Source organism: Podarcis tiliguerta (assembly GCF_965153285.1).
Source record: "Podarcis tiliguerta genome assembly, chromosome: 13".
Taxonomy (NCBI): Eukaryota; Metazoa; Chordata; class Lepidosauria; order Squamata; family Lacertidae; genus Podarcis; species Podarcis tiliguerta.
Genome location: NC_139546.1, coordinates 53,252,823 through 53,272,257, shown reverse-complemented (window position 1 = coordinate 53,272,257; position 19,435 = coordinate 53,252,823). Strand labels below are relative to the sequence as shown.

General features: G+C 50.0%; 1 protein-coding gene across 5 annotated transcripts in view; it reads right to left on the bottom strand.

Annotated features, from left to right (window-relative positions):
- Positions 1-625: 625 nt before the first annotated feature.
- Positions 626-19,435, bottom strand: part of LOC310662934 (uncharacterized protein) — a 33,814-nt gene continuing 15,004 nt past the window's right edge. For 3 of the 5 annotated variants that reach the window (XM_083410327.1, XM_083410326.1, XM_083410328.1), the window contains 6 exons: positions 8,777-8,893; positions 6,008-6,394; positions 4,232-4,345; positions 3,931-3,958; positions 2,352-2,416; positions 626-1,731 (listed from right to left, as the gene is read on the bottom strand). In XM_083410327.1, the coding sequence (XP_083266453.1) occupies positions 1,547-1,731; positions 2,352-2,416; positions 3,931-3,958; positions 4,232-4,345; positions 6,008-6,394; positions 8,777-8,893 (896 nt within the window). In that variant the 3' untranslated portion in view covers positions 626-1,546. The remainder of the gene's footprint in view (positions 1,732-2,351; positions 2,417-3,930; positions 3,959-4,231; positions 4,346-6,007; positions 6,395-8,776; positions 8,894-19,435) is intronic. The other 2 variants (XR_014504344.1, XM_083410329.1) reach the window with 2 other exon arrangements.

The following is a 19,435-nucleotide window of genomic DNA, read 5'->3' as shown; positions in this document are numbered from 1 at the left end:
GCCTCCAGGGAATCACTTTGCACATGCTCAGGGGCACTCCTTTGCCATGATTTCACAGGACGCCCCCTACCAGCCAACCTGTGTCCCCACTTGCCTCTGCCCCAGAGGGAGGTGTGGTGTCTTGAATGTAGGAAGAGAGCAGCAGCAGGATCAGGCCCAAGATGCCCCCTGCCTCTCCCCCAGTGGCCAGGCAGGTGCCCCAGAATTCAGGAATCCCCTGCAGCCCCTCCACTGGTCCATCCCATAATGCCACCCTATTGGGTCAGTCCTCACCTCTGCAAATATTTGGAATGGAGACACACGAACCGTTGGGACTTTATTATTATGCAAGTAGAAAGGTGCACAGGGTTGGTGTTTTGGCCCCCAAAATCTCCCTTTTCCCTGGAGAGGTTGGAGACCCTGCTCTCTGTTGGCCTCAGGCCCCCAGGGCCTCATCCTGCACTCACAGGAGAAGGACCTGAGAGCAGCAGCAAGGACAACAAGTCTCCTCACTGCTGATTTCCACCAACTGGAATTATTTATTATTATTTCCGAAGCTGTTTATTATTATTATTAAAGTTTGAAAAACGGAAGAAAAAAACAACATACAGAAATCAACATCTAATAGCAAGCACTTTTTCTTACAACAACAAAAAGAGAGAAAATAAAGGAAAGGCAAAGACTTAAGGTTACCAGATTAAGGTTACAAGATTTTTTTCAATGAATCCGGGGACACTTTTCAACTTCACTGGATTTTGTATGGGGGCTGATTTGTAAATCCGGGGACTGTCCCCGGGAAAAGGGGACGTCTGGTAACCTTATTATAACCATCAGCTTTAAAAACTGCAGACCTCTTACGCCATAACAACGTGCAAATTTCCTACTTTCCATAAACCAAACTTTTCAGTCGTCAAACCCGTCGTTCTCCTTTTTCGCACAGGAAGTCCGTAAGGGGCTTCCAATCATTCATAAACGCAACAATTTAATTTTTTTCTAATTCAAAAAGTCAACTTGTCCATCTCTGCCAAATCCCTTAATTTCAGCAACCATTCTTCCACAGGGAGTAGTAATAATAACAAGTCATAGGTCATCGAATCGCGGCGTTGGAAGGGACCCTGAGGATCATCTAGTCCAGCCCCCTACTGTGCCGGAATCTTCCGCCCCACCTGGGGCTCGAACCCACCACCTGGAGATCAAGGGTCTCACACTCGACTGACGGAGCTGTCTTTCCCTCTCTGCGCATCTCTTGCCGCTGTGATCGCATATTGCAATAATTCGTTCGGGCATTATTCGGGGGCAGTGGGCTGGCAGCAGAGGGGGGAGCATTTACAGTACGCCCCCCCCCGGTTGTCTCAGGGCTCCTTACGACACCTCTGCAGAGCAGGCCGGCTCCAGCAGGTTCCCCTTGCAGCCAGAAGGCCATCCACTCAGGGCCCCGATCCTGCAAGGGAGGTCGCTCGCTCCCACCTGGGAGAGGGAGAAGGAAGCGGAAGAGGAGGAGGCTGGGGGCAGGAGGGGGCTGGAGGCAGCCAAGGAAATGCCCCCCCCAGTCGTCCGTTGCCCCCTCTCAGTGGCGCAGGATGGCATAGGTGCTCTCTTCGCCCCTTCCTCCCTCGGGCATCTTCTTCTTCTTGCCCCTGCCTCCGGCCAAGTTCAAGTCGGCGTACAGGAGGCCCTCGGAGTCTTTGGGGGCAAGCGGGGGTGGGGCGCGAGGAGGCGGCTGGGGGGAGGCGGGAGGGGGGGCTTTGGGACCTGGAACAGGAGGAGGGAGGGGGGACAACGCAGGTTAGAAAGAGGAACAGAATATCACCCTTCTCCTCCTCCTCCCTCCAGCAGCAGAGCAGCTCAGAAAGGCCCTGGGCAGAGGAGGGGCCTTCTGGATCAGGCCCAAAAGGGCCCACCCTGCACCCTGTCTTCACAGGGGCCAAATACCCCTAAGAACCTAGGAACCAAGGTAGACTGCCTCTGGGCATGGAGGTTCCACAAGAACAGCAGAACAGCCTGGCTACCTGCATCGGGCCACAGAGCCTAAGGCTTGCGGATCAGAAGGTTGGCGGTTTGAATCCCCGCAATGATGGGGTGAGCTCCCATTGCTCGGTCCCTGCTCCTGCCAACCTAGCAGTTCGAAAGCACGTCAAAGTGCAAGTAGATAAATAGGTACCGCTCTGGCGGGAAGGTAAACGGCGTTTCCGTGCGCTGCTCTGGTTCGCCAGAAGCGGCTTAGTCCTGCTGGCCACATGACCTGGAAGCTGTACGCCGGCTCCCTCGGCCAATAAAGCGAGATGAGCGCCACAACCCCAGCGTCATCCGCGACTGGACCTAATGGTCAGGGGTCCCTTTACCCTTTATCTGCTTTTCCACCCCTGGCTCACCTTCGATGGGAAACTCCTCGTATTTTCTCTCCTCTGGCGTCTCCTTGCTCTGGGGCGATGCTCTCCTGCAAGACAAGTCCTGGGTGGTCACATAGTTGCCCCCCCCCTCAAAGCACCCTGGGGCTGTAGGGGTGCCTTGCAAGAAGGATTGAATTCAAAAGAATAACTGATGTAAAAGGAAAAAGGCCGATTTTCACCACCAGGCTTAAAACGGTTGTTTATGCCTGCAACTACGGCAGTTAGAATTCCTTATACACAAAAATGGAAAGAAATTCCCGCCGAAGAAGAACGAATAATTGGTAAAGGGATGATGGGCAGCGTTGAATCAGAAAACATAACAGCTTAAAATAAGAGAACCAAATGACGATTGTTTTGTGGATGAATGGAAGCCTTTTTCGGTCTATTTACAGAAATGTTATAGAATGATGAATTTGTGAGCAGGATTCAAACTGAGCAACAGATGGAATGAGAGATTATTGCATTGTCCTTATGATATGAGAGAGGGAAGACAGGGTGCAGCAAGGGGGAGAAATTTTAAGAAAAAAACACAATGGGAAAATGGGATGGGAAGCCAACCAAACAAAAGAAACATCTATTTATCTATTGGAATGTTTATGTGAATTTTTTAATTTTTTTGGAAATGTGTTTTTAAAAACAGAATCTCAGCCAAAGCATCCCTGACAGGTGTTAACGGAGAAATCTGAGGGCTCCCTTGGACAAAAAAACAAGGACACCAGCCAGGAATACCAGAGCAAAACAGCAGCCAGTCGGCTTGGTCTTGATTGAAGACTGTCGCGACAGGACTCCCACCTGCCACAATGTGGAACAAGATGGAAGCCCCAAACAAAAGAGAACCCAAACTTTTATTAGCTGCTCATCCCCATGTTACACCCCCCCCCCAAAGTACATCAGGGTTACATCATGAAAGGGGAGGTCTGGTGGCAGGAATCTGAGCATCCTGGACCCTGCCCCGTGGTTCTCCTTGCCCTCCACCAAACACCCATCAAGTGGAACAAAAGAGATCTTTACATTTCCCTGTTTCCCAGCCAAGTTCATCCCACCCTTTTGTCTTCATCTGGGTTTGTTATTTCTGGAATGGCTACCTGTCTGGCACTCAGGTATCAGGATGCCAGGGATTATCACTCAGGCAGAGGGGCTGCTGAGGAGCTGACCTCACAGGTCTAGATGAATTTCTGAAGTTTTCCCAGTGAGCCAGTACATAGGAACATTTATCAGTGAATTCTTACATTTGGTATCGTGCCGCAAAGGCCCTTTGAATAGGCAGGAAGAACTGTGATGAAGTGTTTTGTGGGGACAAGTCACAAAAGGGATGGTGCTGATTTTGGTAGTGGGCTGCAGGTGCAGGATATCTGCTGGAGGGGCAACCCCCCCCCTCCAACCTGTACATAAATTCCTGCAACACAGGTGGGCACCCAATCTCTCTGCTGTGAGCTGAGCTGGTCGGATGTCCTGCCCACAGGTCACCAGCCATGGCAGAGCCAATCTAGGGCCGACGTCTGTCAGTGCCCCCCCCCAGCAGTTAGGAAGATGACCAGCAGGAGGCAGAAAAGGCACTCACCTCCTTTGGGGACACTTTGGGCAGCAACCTGGAGAGGAACAGAGAGGAGAAAATGGCCTTCAGAGAGAGCAGCTCCTGGGGGGGGGGGAGCCCTGGAGAACGGGGTGGGGGCAGTGGTTGGCCCAGGCTGAGCCTCACAGGGCAGCAGGGCTGGGGTACCAGGTGCCTCTGCAGGTGAGATGCAGGACCGATCACCACACTGGGAAGAAGCCCCACCTGGAGGGCCACGTCGGAGGGAGAGCCGGCCCCTGGCACAGCCACGGCCCTCTTCCTGCCCCCCCCCCCTAAACAGCCCCCGTACCTTTTCTCCAGGCGACAAACGCCAGCAGACCCACAGCAACAGCAGTGGCAGCAGCTGCCCCGCCAGTCGCCAGACCCACAAGGTTGAAGTTGGGGGGGGCCGTCATGGGAGGACCTGGTTGTGGGGGAGAGAAAGCAGGGGCTGAGGCACAAGGGTGTTTCTTCTGAGGAGGGGGGCCCACACCTAGCAGCCCCCAGGTGGAGACGGTTCCCTGCTCCCTGAGTTGGGCATCAGCATTAGGCCGAGAGAGGCAGACCCCCGAGAAGAGGCAACATCTTGCAGAAACAGGATCGTACGGTTGGAGGGGACCCCCAAAGGTCATCCAGACCAACCCGCTGCAATTCAGGACTCGCAGCCAAAGGCCCTTTGACGTGTGCCCATCTGACTTCAGTTTAAAAACCTCAAAGGAAGGAAGGGCTGAGGGCTCCTTTCTAGCAGATGGAAACCTTTAAGCACTGTACACCAGCCAGATTGGGTGGTGTATTTACCGTATTTTGCCTACGGTAGTAACTGGCTAAGGAACACGGGTGGCGCTGTGTGTTAAACCACAGAGCCTAGGGCTTGCCGATCAGAAGGTCGGCGGTTTGAATCCCGTGACGGGGTGAGCTCCCGTTGCTCGGTCCCTGCTCCTGCCTACCTAGCAGTTTGAAAGCACGACAAAGTGCAAGTAGATAAATAGGTACCGCTCCGGCGGGATGGTAAACGGCATTTCCGTGCGCTGCTCGGGTTCTCCAGAAGCGGCTCAGTCCTGCTGGCCACATGACCCGGAAGCTGTACGCCGGCTCCCTCAGCCAGTAAAGCGAGATGAGCGCCGCAACCCCAGAGTCGTCCACGACTGGACCTAATGGTCAGGGGTCCCTTTACCTTTACCTTTAGTAACTAGTTGTGGGAGAGGATAATGTTAAGAGACCCGCCTGCGGTTTTTCTCACCCAGGCACAGCTACTGGATTACAAACTTGCTTTTGGCTCTCATTTTGGTGGAAGTGCAGCAACTATAATCCATAGTCCTGGCGATGAAGTGTGGGGAGTCATATGGAGAATGGGTACTACCGATTTACCTTCTCTGGATAGACAAGAGGGAGTTGAAGAAGGTATTTACATCCCAATAGAAGTCACAGACCAGACTCAAGAAGGGAAAATACTTAAGAGTCGTAGCTACCAAATGACAGACTATGTCTTGGGCCTTCCTTCCCCGCAGTATAAAAAGGTCATTTCTATGGGTGCAAAGCAGAACAGTTTGCCAGTGGACTACCAAAAGAAATAATAAAGAAACATTTTAGAATAAAATAAATTTAAAACCTCCAAGGAAGGAGAGGGCTCATGAGTGAGTCTGTTCCACTGTCAAACTGCTCTTACTCTCAGGACGTTCTGCCTCATGTTTACTCCTGGATCGGGCCCTGTCCTCCGGAGCGGCACCAGGGAGCAGGCTGGCTCCACTTTCCACAGGGCAACCCTTCAGATCTTTGAAGGCGGCTATGCTCTCAACCTCTTGTGCTATTTCTGCAGCCTGGGAGGAACATCACTTGCGGAACTCCCTGCCACAGGTGCTGAAATACCTTTGGGTACCCTGCGGCCCCTCGGCTGGGGGAGGGTGGAGACCCGTTTTCTGCTCTGCCTCAGGCACCAGTGCCACCCACCCACCCCATACTCCTTTGAACCAAGCAGAAAAGAGGGCCAGCCCTGGGGAGAAGGGGGGTGCTGAAGAGAAAGGTGTGGGGCAAAGGGCCAAGAGAGACCCAGGCACAGAGGGGTCCTCCTGAGGGTGGGGCAGCTCACCTGTGACCGTGAGGTTTGTCCCCTCAATGTTTCGCCAATTCTTCACACCGTCGTGAAGTGTCTGTACGGAGACGCCGCAGAAATATAGATTGGAGTCCGACTCCTGCAAATTCTCGATCTGGATTGATGCATCGCGCCCCTTTGACAGGTCCCCGACCAGAGACACCCGCCCTGTGTAGTTTGGGTGGGTGTACTTCTGGGTGGGGTCGTGGGTGTGGTTGAAGATGAACTCTCCGTGAAAGTTTCCTAAGCGCCAATACACCTGGGCCGTCTCTCGAGCCTCCCAGGTGTAGTTGAAGGTGCAGGGCAGGGTGACGGACCCCTTTGGCCTGGCCGTGAGATGGCAAGGTTGCCAGATGTGGTATTCCTGGAAGCAAGTGGTACAATCTGCCAAGGAAGCAGAACAGAGAGAGAGAAAAGGAGAAAAAGGAGAAAAGACTAAATACTAAATAAACATAGTATTGGGGTTAACAAATAAAAGTAAAATTATCTGGAGGCATAAATGCAAGTTTGGGAGCAAGTACTTTTTGACGAGAGAGTCCCAGCAGAAATTTAACATCACAAAACAGGCAGCAGGCAAATATAGGCTGTTTTACCTTTAAAATATCTCCTTCTAAGTCGCTTCCCAAAGTTCCCCACCTCCCTTAGCATAAAAAGAGACCACAGGTTTGGTAAGTTAAAAATGGTTTACTTACAAAGTCTTTCAAGGTCATTTTCATGTGTTTTCCCATACAGCAGCAAGAGAACACAGGCAGTGCAACTTTCAAAAAGGGCAATAGTTTCAAACATTATTTGTACAGGAACACAATGGTAAAAAGGGTAAAGGTAAAGGACCCCTGGATGGTTAAGTCCAGTTAAAGGCGACTACTGTATGGGGTTGCAGTGCTCATCTCTGCTTTCAGGCCAAGGGAGCCGGCGTTTGTCCACAAACAGCTTTCCGGGTTAGGAAACTGCTTTGGGCTCAACGGAACACCACAATGGAAACCAGAGCGCATGGAAACTCCGTTTACCTTCCCAACGGAGCGGTACCTATTTATCTACTTGCACTGGCGTGCTTTCAAGGATGGGATCATGGACTAGACGGGCCCCTTTGGCTTGGTCCAGCTGCTGCAGGGCGCTTCTTATGGTTCCTAAAGGGAGTCTCCATGAGCAGAGCTAGTCTATCTTAAAACACTGGAGAATAAGAGTAGGAGAAAGTTTTGCTCTCCCCTATTGTCCGGGGTTTTCCTATGTTCCTTCTCAAGGAGTTTTTGCGGGATAAATCCAGCCTTATATAACCAACCTGATTAATTGAAATTGAAATACTTGATTGACACTTGTACAACTTGTATACAGTGAGATTACATGAGCACCCCCCACTGAGCTCTCTTAGTCTTAATTCCCCTCGTTTACTGACGGACACCCACCAAACCCGAAAGTCAGTTGCCCTGTTGTTATCTTTTCATTCAGCAGCCTAACAGCCCAGGATAGAAGCTGTTCTTTACCCTGTTGGCGCGACTAATCCTGCTTCTATATCTTCTGCCTGAGAGCAGGAGATCAAGAAAGTGCCGGCCAGGGTGTGAATCATCCCTGAGAATTTCCCTCACTCTTCTTCTGCTATTTCATCCAGCGGATTCACGGAACAGCCCATAATATCTTGTGCTGTATTCACCACCCTCTGTAGGCACTTCCTATCAGCTGATGTCAAACCAGCGTCCCACACCGTGATTAACCACCTGGGTTGTATTGATTTTCCCAGTAAGGTCTTCACTGAGATAAACTCCGAGGACTTTAAAGGAAGAGACTCTCTCCACAGAGCGGGGCTAGTCCTCCTCTCTCCCTCCAAAAGTCCAACACCATCTCCTTTGTCTTGCTGGTATTAAGGTGCAAGTTGTTCCCTAGGCACCATGGAGATATTTTTTGGATCTCCGCACTATACGCTGATTCGTCTCCACCTGTTAATAAACCCATTATGGTGGTGTCATCTGCAAACTTAATAATTGCAGTAGACAGCTCAGATGATGATCGTATGTATACAATGAATACAGGTAGGGACTTAGCACACATCCCTGTGGGGTGCCAGTGCTGATTTTTAAGGAATTAGATGTTACATGTCCAACCCTCACTGTTTGTGTCCAATCTATCAGAAAGTCTTTAATCCATTTTTAACTCTACTGCATGAAGAGGTTAAGATCATAGAGTAAGCTATCCTGACAGGTTAGTTGGTCACATGCCCTCAACTTGGGAGGAAGAGTTATCAAACTCTTGGTTCTTTCTCTCTCTTCTTTTCACCATGTGAACATCCCAGTAAGGATGTTTGAGCTAGATGCCATGAGCTCAGAACTTGTGGAGTTAGCCATCCACCTTTGTGTTTCTAGGGACGTGGGTGGCGCTGTGGGTTAAACCACAGAGCCTAGGACTTGCCAATCAGAAGGCTGGTGGTTTGAATCCCCGCGACGGGGTGAGCTCCCGTTGCTGGGTCCCTGCTCCTGCCAACCCAGCAGTTCAAAAGCACAAAGTGCAAGTAGATCAATAGGTACCGCTCCGGCGGGAAGGTAAACGGCGTTTCCGTGCACTGCTCTGGTTCGCCATAAGCGGCTTAGTCCTGCTGGCCACATGACCCGGAAGCTGTACGCCGGCTCCCTCGGCCAGTAAAGCGAGATGAGGGCCGCAACCCCAGAGTCAGCTACGACTGGACCTAATGGTCAGGGGTCCCTTTACCTTTACTTTTGGTAATAGAGCCACAGCAGAGATTTAAAATCACAAAACAGGCAATATAGGCTGTTTTACCTTTAACAAATCTGTTCCACCTCGAAGGGTCGGATTCCAATTGCTTGCATCTCTGAAAGGCCCCATTGCTCTCGCCAGCTGCCGCCCCATGTGGCGTTTTGGATGAGTCTGTACTCCCTGTTGCACGTAAATAAGAATAACAATAATTCAAGAGGTGAAGCCACGGGTTCGAGTCCTGCCCTCCAGGAGCAGGAGAAAACAAGGCTGCTCCCTCTTCCATGGAGAGATCTGGGGAGATGGCCAATATCTCTGTCTCCTCTTTCCCAGACCCAAAAAGGCAGAAGTTTGCGGGTTTCTGCTTTGGAAAGGAAGTAGCAAAAGCTCTTGGTGGTTTCAGGGAGAAGGAAATGGCATCACATGTCAGCGGGGGCGGCTCTGAGGGACACAACCGAAAGTGTCCTGTGAAGGCAAATCAGGGGACTGATTTATCATTCAAGAGCATATACCAAGAGCCCTGCAGGCTCAGACCAGGGGCCCATGTGGTCCAGCCTCCTGTCCTCACGGGGACCAAGCAGATGCCCCAATAAGAAACCCACAATCAGGAATCAAACACAAGATCCTCTCTCCCCTCCTGCAGTTTCCACCAACTGGCATTCAGAAGCATCGCTGTCTCTGACAAATGGAGGCAGACCAGGGCCATGGATACGTCTCGTCCTCCTTTGAAGCCATCCAAGTCAGTGGCCATTCCTGCCTCCGGTGGGAGGGAGTTCCACAGCCTAACTACCCGTCTTTTTCGCTCCCTAAGACGCACTTTTTTCTTCCTAAAAAGTAAGGGAAAATGTCTATGCGTCTTATGGAGCAAATGCGTGTCTCTGGAGCCGAATTGCCCAGGGGAGAAAAGCAGAACATGCTTCTTTTTTAAAAAAGAGGGAAGTGGGTGTTAAAACAAAGCTGCTGATCATTTGCTAATTGGGAGGGAGATAAGGGACTCTAGCGATAAAGGAGGCTGCCTGGGAGGGGGGAAGTAAAGACAGGAAACTTGCAAAGGGGGAAACAGGAAGACTAAAGCAATGAGGAGAGAAATGAGAAGAAAAGGAGGAGCAAAAAACTGCTCCAGCTAAGGAAAAGACACTAAGGCAAGCAAGAGGGAAGGGGGTGTTGAAAGGAAGCAGCTGATCGGCAAGCGATCGGGAGAGAGATAAGGGAGGCTAGCTATAAAGGAGGCTGCCTGGGAGGGGGAGGTAAAAGCCCATGGATCCTCAGGATTTTTGCATTGGGTCACTCCAAATTCACCATCAGATCACATAGCATGTCCATGGCTACAGCCTGCACCAAAAAAACCACGCATCCACTGTTTCGTGGGGCCGCAATGGCACAAAAACGTGGTTACAAAGCACGGATCCACATGCATCCTCAGGATTTTTGCATTGGGCTACCCCAAATTCACCATCAGATCACATGTCTCTGGCCACAGCATGAACCACAAAAATCATAAATCCACTGTTTCGTTCAGAATATTTTTTCCCTTGTTTTCCTCCTCTAAAAACTAGGTGCGTCTTATGGTCAGGTGCGTCTTATGGAGCGAAAAATATGGTATGTGCTGCGTGAAGAAGGACTGGATGGACCTCAAAGGTCTAGACTCGGTCTAGGGGAGCGCCCTGCTTTCCTAAGAGCCAGCATGGCCAATGGTCAGGGATGATGATGATGATGATGGGAATTGGAAGAGCAGCAAGATTTGGACTAGGACTTGAGACTCCCTCCCAAGAAGCCAGCTTTGGGGCTGGGGGCCACAGGAGGGGAGGGTCACTCTCCTGCTCTAATCCTGTGAAATAAAAAAATTAAGGACTTATTTATATAATAAATGTTCATAAAATGTACCAAGCAAACATGTAGATAAATATATAAACCACATGCCTGAAGCAGCACAGGAAAACAGGCCTGGAACCATTTTGACTCTCAAACTGACCAAATGTTTTCTCTGCAAAGTCAAAGTCAAATGGAAAGCCTCCCCATTGTCTTTTCCTTCACAAATCCTGTCTTAAGGTTTTATCTGTGCATGAATAGGGTGTGAGCCTGTGACCTGGCCCAGGAACTAAGTATTTGTCATTAAGAAAGACTGGCCAGGCTCCCCAGGGTATCCAATCAAGTGACCATTCAACAGGTAACCTGCCAGACAGGAGGTAAACGACGCACTCAGATTTCTGTTGTAGACCACCTTTTCTGTGATGTATGTATGATGTGTCTGGGGGTGGTCTTGGACTCCAGGGTGGGCAATTTAAAATGTCTATATAAGGGCGGGCACACCTTTCTTCGGGGTCCTCCTCCTTCTTCTGCGTGTGAGGGGAGCACCCTGTTGCAACAGATCAATAAAGATCAGGCTTTTCAGCTGCTTTGCTTCTCAATATTCTCTGGCTGGCCTCTGTTCTTTCCTCCGACCGATGGTGAACCTACAAAGGACTCTAGAAGGGCTCTTGTGTCCTCCATAAGGGCAGATTTTTGTTTATTACACCTGCTTTCTTCAGCCACCGTGAGAACAGGATTCTGGATTAGGTGGGCCGCTTTGGCCTGATCCAGGAGGCCTCCCCTTCTGTCCCATCCGTCCCCCCCCCCCGAGCTTCCTTCCTTCCTCCCTCCCTGCCGCTGCCTCGCCCTTTCACTCACCTCCACCCAGGAGCAGCAGGAGCAGCAGCAGCCCCTGGCGGATCATATCCTTTGCTGGGGGGTGTGTTTCTCTGGTGGCTTCAGGGAGCAGGATCAAGACCCCCCTGGAAGCCCAGCTGCAGTCGGAGGAGCCACACACGGCCGAATCCAGAGAGTCCTCTTTCCCCTCAAGCGCTGGAGATTTGCATGGCAGGTTGAGCAACAGCAGAGCCCATCTGACAGGGAAGTCCTGTTGCCTATTGCCAGACAGGCAGTGGAGGAGGAGGAGGAGGAAGTGGGGTGTTGCTCGCCTGAAAATCTGGGAGGCCTCTGAGCCCCCCAGCCCAGCAATGGATGAGGCCCCCACCTTCCTGGGACTGGGGGCAAGGCTGCCCCACCAGGCGGGCTCCTGCCTCCTTGGCCAAGGACATCCTCATTGGAGATGTTTAAGCAGAGGACGGAGGGCCACCTGCCTGGAATGGTTTCGCTGAGATTCCTGCACGGCAAGGGGGTTCAGCTAGATGACCGCTGGGGGTCCCTTTCGACACTCCCGTTCTGTGGTTCCCTGCAGAGCTGGCTCTTATACCACAACACTGACTGATGTTGTTGCCCAGTGAAGGTGCCCCCTTTGCCTGGGTCTCCGCGTGTGAGCATATGGATTTTCGCGACTAATGTTGCTTCATTGGAAACCGAATATTTCATTTTTCTTCCTCTTCTTGGGCTTCTTGCTTCATTTTTCGTTTAAAAGGTAAAGGGACCCCTGACCGTTAGTCCAGTCTTAGCCGACTCTGGGGTTGCGGCGCTCATCTCGCTTTACTGGCCGAGGGAGCCAGTGTACAGCTTCCGGGTCATGTGGCCAGCAGGACTAAGCCGCTTCTGGCGAACCAGAGCAGCGCACGAAAACGCCGTTTACCTTCTCGCTGGAGCGGTACCTATTTATCTACTTGCACTTTGACATGCTTTCAAACTGCTAGGTTGGCAGGAGCAGAGACTGAGCAACGGGAGCTCACCCCGTCATTGCGGGGATTCAAACCGCCGACCTTCTGATCGGCAAGTCCTAACCCCCAGTGCCTTTGCTTAGGCTGTGTTTATTTCTGCCCTGCAGGGAAAAGATTAGATTCTCAGAAGCGCTTTCAATCAAGAAAGAGATCTCCCCTTCTTGCAAAAAGCAGGCACCTGCCAGACCCCCTGTGAGGCGAGAAGGGGATTCAGGGACACAGAATGGCACAGCTGGAAGGGAACCCCAAAGGCCATCTAGTCCAGCCCCCTGCAATGCCAGAACCACAGCTCAAGAATCCCTCTTTGGCCTGATCCTGCCACAATGAGCCAACCCGCACCCCCCCCTCCATACCCCCCAGATATTGTTGTCAAGACCCCTTGCCAAGCTTGCTGATGCCATCAAAATGCCCATCAGCTTCTCCCTGGCATCTCCCCCCATACTCCATCCTCACAATGGCGATGGGGCTTTCCTTAAGCATTTGCAATGCTACAGATGATGCTTCTGCTTCCTCCTTTGCAGTGACGCAAGCAAAGAGCCGGGGGGGGGGGCGGCAAGGAGGGAGCAGTCGAGGTGCCCCCCAACCCGTCGCCTGGCTCACTGCCACAGAACCAGCCTACTTCCTTCCTCCGAGGCAATGGTGCAACTGGACTTGAGCCCAGGGGGAGGAAAGGGGGAAGTTGAAGAGGGGTGGGGTGGGGAGGGAGGCCCCATGGCTCAGGCCTCCCAGCTGGTGGGGGAAGGGGGGGTAGAGTGGAATTACAAAACTTTGCCTGGCACCTCTTGCCATAACAGTGGAACCTGCAGACGTTGAACGAAGCTGGATCTTGGAGGATTCAGGGCAGATGAAACAAAACCCTTCATGCAGTGCAGACTGTGGAACTCCCTTCCACTGGAAGCAGCGGTGGCCACCAGCTCAGATGGCTTTAAAATAGGACTGGGCCAATTCATGGGACCCACGTACCCACGGACCACCTCTCCTGGTATGCCCCACGGAGGACCTTAACGTCCACAAATGACAACACTTTGGAGGTCCCAGGTCGCAAGGTGGTCAGATTGGTCTCAACTAGGGCCAGGGCCTTCTCAGCACTGGCCCCGACTTGGTGGAACGCTCTGTCCCAAGAGACCAGGGCCCTGCAGGACTTGACATCTTTCCGCAGGGCCTGCAAGACAGAGCTGTTCCGCCTGGCCTTTGGTTTGGACTCAGTCTGACCCTTATGTTTCCCTCCCCTTATGGTCTTGATCTATAGGGTACTTTTTAAATGAGGCTGCATTTTAAATTGTATTTTAACCTGTATTTTAAATTGGGGTTTTTTCTTCCTCCTCTCTCTTTTTCCCCTATTATGTTTTAACTGTGATTTTATTGGTGTTAGCCACCCTGAGCCCAGCTCTGGGCAGGTTATAAATAAAATGTATTATTATTATTATTATTATTATTATTATTATTATTATGGAGGGGGCTATTGAGGGCTGCTAGCCAGGCTGGCTCTGCTCTGCCACCACAGTCAGAGGCAGCAAAACTTCTGGATGCCACCTTCTGGAAACAGCAGGGCAGGAGAGCTGGTCATGTGCTCAGGTCCTGCTTTTGTGGTTTTCCCATTGGGCATCTGGGTGGCCACTGTGAGAGCAGGAGGCTGGCCTAGACGGGCTCCCCCGAGCAGTGGCATAGCACGGGTTGCCAGTGCCCTGGGCAAGGCAAGCATTGCATCAACTAAAAGCAGCAGCGTTGGATACCCACCAGCCCTGGAGGTGGCTCCTGGGTTTGCCGCACGCCTCCGTCCGAGGACCATCCCAAGTTGGGCTTATGAAAGCTCGAAGGAGAGCCCGAACCTCGTCCTTCGCTTTGCCCAGGAAACCTGAAAGGTCTCCAGATGAGGGCAAGGGCTGCTGCCTCCACTTCAGAGTTCAAAACCCCCCAGCAGCATTTGTGGGAAGGTGGCCCCAGTGTGCCACCTTGCTCCCGAGCTGAGGAGTCGACCGACTCTGGGGTTGCGGCGCTCATCTCGCTTCACTGGCTGAGGGAGCCGGCGTACAGCTTCCGGTTCATATGGCCAGCAGGACTAAGCCGCTTCTGGCGAACCAGAGCAGCGCACGGAAACGCCGTTTACCTTCCCACCAGAGTGGTACCTATTTATCTACTTGCACTTTGACGTGCTTTCGAACTGCTAGGTTGGCAGGAGCAGGGACTGAGCAACGGGAGCTCACCCCATCGCAGGGATTTGAACCGCCAATCTTCTGATTGGCAAGCCCTAGGCTCCGTGGTTTAACCCACAGCGCCACCCTTCTACTCCCTCTTAAAAAGAATAAACACATGAATGTGACTAATGTTAATATAAAAGTAGTTTACTGACAGATTCATTCAGGTTCACAGGCATATCCCTGAAGGTAGGCTTAGGTTACATAAGAACCAGAACTATTCCATAAAGAAGTGAGTCCTGAGTGACTGTGACTAAGGAGTCTCTTCGCCAAACACACAGCAACATCCAACATGGAGAAGACACACTGATCCGAACATGGAGGCCGTGGGCTCCTCCGTGCTAGTACAACAGGCCGCGTCCTCTTCAAGTCTGTCCCAGCTCAGGAGGAAACTGAAAGTCTTCTCCAGAGTGGGACAAAACATCCCCTAACATGTCCACTGTAGGAATGTTGTGCTTGACTGCAGTTTTACATCCCACACTCCCTGCACCCCGTTGCCCCGCTCAAGCCCGGGTCTGCCTACTTGAAAGGCAGAGCGGGCGCGACTTGGGAGCGTGTCCCTGCCACGGACGAACCTCCGTCCCCAGCATTGGTTTTGACTTGTTCCTCCATAATTCGGACAATTGGCATGAATCAAGAGGCGCTCCTGGACCGATATATGTTAATGGGCTGCAATCAGTCAGCTGCCGAAAGGACTGGGCTTGGCTCTTTGAAGGCATCTGAATCTTTTCCCTCTGAAGCTTGAGAATCCTGACAAGAGCCAGGAAAGGAAGGGGAGGACAAGGGGCTTTGTGCTTTCTTATGGGTTTCAAATTGTCTCTTTTCTTCTTGTCCTCCCCTGCAAAATGAAAGAGACGTGTGCAGCCACCGTTATGCTATTCTGTTTGTTACTTCGGAAAAGGGGGGGAGGCTTTTGATTTATGCTCAGTAAGGAACTTAACAAGTCTTTACAATGCCCTCCCCCCTCAACCGAGGCTGAATGGACTTTATTTAAAATTATTCCTGGACTGGACCAGGAGCACTGATGGAGCAATGCAGTGAAAAAAGAATGAACTGCTGCCGAACAGATCTGGCAAAGAGGCTGAATTTGAGGAAAAAATCTTGTTTCTAAATGTGTGCCGAGGAAGAACTCCAGAGTGGAATTTTTATGGCAGAGACTGGAGATGCACTCTGTGAGTTATTTATGGCTGCAGCTCATACGCTAGTCTGTAAACAGTGGAAGGAATGGAATGTAACCTTGTCCCATCCAGATAAACACTGCAAAGAACTGAATAATGGAAGATAGTAATGAACTCTCCCAGTACACCAGGTCTGGAACAACAACAACATATATGAAGGACTTAGAATAGAATCATAGAATCATAGAGTTGGAAGAGACCCCAAGGGCCATCGAGTCCAACCCCCTGCCAAGCAGGAAACACCATCAGAGCACTCCTGACATATGGTTGTCAAGCCTCTGCTTAAAGACCTCCAAAGAAGGAGACTCCACCACACTCCTTGGCAGCAAATTCCACTGTCGAACAGCTCTTACTGTCAGGAAGTTCTTCCTAATGTTTAGGTGGAATCTTCTTTCTTGTAGTTTGGATCCATTGCTCCGTGTCCGCTTGTCTGGAGCAGCAGAAAACAACCTTTCTCCCTCCTCTATGTGACATCCTTTTATATATTTGAACATGGCTATCATATCACCCCTTAACCTCCTCTTCTCCAGGCTAAACATGCCCAGCTCCCTTAGCCGTTCCTCATAAGGCATCGTTTCCAGGCCTTTGACCATTTTGGTTGCCCTCCTCTGTACACGTTCTAGTTTGTCAGTGTCCTTCTTGAACTGTGGTGCCCAGAACTGGACACAGTACTCCAGGTGAGGTCTGACCAGAGCAGAATACAGTGGCACTATTACTTTCCTTGAAGTAACTATGTGTGTAACTATTACACACATGGAACAGATTACTTATTTTAAAGATGTAACAGAGGTGCTGTTTGTAAGGTGGGGAAAGCGGCCAGCTGGAAGAATGTCTAACAGCAAGTGAACGACGTCAACTGGACTCTAAATAAGAAATGATGCACTAATGCGAGGAACTGATGATGATCGTATGCTTGGAACCAGAGCGAAAAACCTGAATTTAAGGAATTGTATTAAATTAATTCAATTTGATTTGTAATAATTTGGAAAACTAAGAAAAATCATTTGGGGGGAATTTGCATCCTCTTGTCCTTGAACATTTAAAGAAACCGCGCGCCCCTTGCGCAACAGCGACCTGCTCGTCATCACCTTGTCCGTCAAACAGCAGGCAGTGAAGTGGAGACAGGGGCTGAGTCCTGTTTTGTGAATGGAAATAGTTTAATGAATGGAATAGCTTGTTTGTGAATGGAACTCAAACCAAAGACCTCATGCACAGAGTGAACCGGAGTGGTTCTCTGAGCAACAGAAAGCATCCTGGATTTTTGAAAGCCACCTCAGCAAAATAAATATCCGGCTTACTAGCAGCGCCCTGCTTTCTATATACCGTATTTTTTGCTCTATAAGACTCACTTTTTCCCTCCTAAAAGGTAAGGGGAAATGTGTGTGCGTCTTATGGAGCGAATGCAGGCTGTGCAGCTATCCCAGAAGCCAGAACAGCAAGAGGGATTGCTGCTTTCACTGTGCAGCTATCCCTCTTGCTGTTCTGGCTTCTGAGATTCAGAATATATTTTTCTTCTTGTTTTCCTCCTCCAAAAACTAGGTGCGTCTTGTGGTCTGGTGCGTCTTATAGAGTGAAAAATACGGTACCTGGCTGCAGTTTCTTGCTTTCCTCCTGACCCACAAGTGGACCTTGCAGGACTGCAAGACCCTCGAGTGAGGCCTGGGCTGCAGCGGCGACCCCTATTTTTCTTTAACCTCTGGCACCAGGAGACAGCTATTATTAATAATAAAAAAATATATTTGATTCATTAATAAATGTATTTATTTGTTATTGTAAATTAAATTTATATACAGCCCACTATCAAAAGACCTTGTAGGCACCTTGTGGTTATCCAAGAGATCGATTTCTGAGAGATTTATTCACACACGCCGGCAGAAATGGGTCGGTTTCTTTGGAGCGACAATCATGGCTTTGTGACAGATGGAGCTGCTCTCTTGGCACAGGCTGGGAAAAACAACAACAGGAAGAGAATGAGTCAGATAAAATTGCTATAAATTGTTTTGATGATTCGGAGGTCTAATCTGAAATCAAGATAGCGCAGGGATGTGTAGAGATGTGAGGAGAGGATTGTAAATATCCCACAGTACGTCTGTTGCTGTGTCTGGCATCGTCTCTCTCTCTTAACTCGCAGATGTTGGAAAATCTTAAAAAGGTGAAATATTGTTAGAATTGGAGCTGTCGGAGATGCAGAAGGGAAACTCCATTTTAATGATCAGGAACTCTGCAAAGTCAAGTTTTTATATTGTGGATTTTAAGATTATGGGTGGATGTTCTGTATAATTTTATTAATACTCTTGCCGAATACAAATTTGACACGGCCTTTGGCTAGAACACGAAACCAGGGGTCAGCAAACTTTTTCAGCCATGGGCCGGTCCACTGTCCCTCAGACCATGTGGTGGGCCAGACTATATTTTGAAAAAATAATAATGAACAAATTCAAGTCTGGCTGACAGGGGTGACCCAACATTAAGAGATCGTAGACTTGTAAAGTTGGAATTGTAGGGATGTGAATAGATGCCAAGAGAGCATTAGAGATTATCCGCCCTTCCTTGTAAATTCAGCAGACAGCATCCCTTTGCAGCTTAGAGAGGCAAGTTTTAAGCCAGGGGTCAGCAAAGCTTTTCAGCAGGGGGCCAGTCCACTGTCCCTCAGACCTTGTGGGGGCCGGACTATATTTGGGGAAAAATAATAATAATGAACAAATTCCTTTCTCCCCCAATAAATGTTTATTATTTTCTTTAAACATCCAGTTGTAATATACATATATCACATAATTACCTTACCTCTGCCAAGCTTATGACTCCCCTCCACCCCTTCAATGAGTATCTTATATTTTCTTATATTGCGTATTCTATTTATTTAACTTTATATCTGCCATACGTTGTAAGAGTTAGGGTTATTCCAGTCCTGCCAGTGTTTTTAAGGCTTTACAATGATCTTTTATGTACACCATAAGTTTACTCCAACTTTCTTGAAACTTCTGTTCATCCTGGTCTCGAATTCTTCCCGTCAATCTGGCATGTTCTGCATTACGCAGAATAATGAACGAATTCCTATGCCCCACAAATAACACAGAGATGCATTTTAAATAAAAGGGCACATTCTACTCATGTAAAAACATGCTGATTCCCGGACCGTCCGTGAGCCAGATTGAGAAGGCGATTGGGCCTGTTATGTACTGAAGTCCTCACCCTGGGCCAGCAGGGGGATACTGTAGATAGTTATGCAAATGAAGGGTTGAAAGTGACGTTCAGTGATTGGATAGTTTTAGAAAGTTGCAACAGTTACGTTGTACTGGAGCTCTATATAAGCAGGCTGACTGAGCTCCTCAGTTCAGTTCTGTTCTGGCCTCTGAATAAACAAGAGCTGTTTGAAGAATCACTGTGTCGTCTGATATGTTCACCCACAACTTAACAGGGCCGGATCCAGCCCCTGGGCCTTAGGTTGCCTACCCCTGCACTAAACTTATGAACTGAATGTTGAAATACAATTCTCCCTGCCCCCACCTCCCTCCGCTCATCTCCCTCTGCCTCCCCTCCCCTCCCCAGGCCAACATTTGGTGCTGAGAGCTTTTTCCTTTGGCCATAGAATCACAGAATTGTAGAGTTGGAAGGGACCCCCAAAGGACATCCAGTCTGGCCCCCTGCCTTGCAGGATTCTCAGCTGAAGAATCCCTGGCAGAGGGTCACCAACCTCTGCTTAAAAAC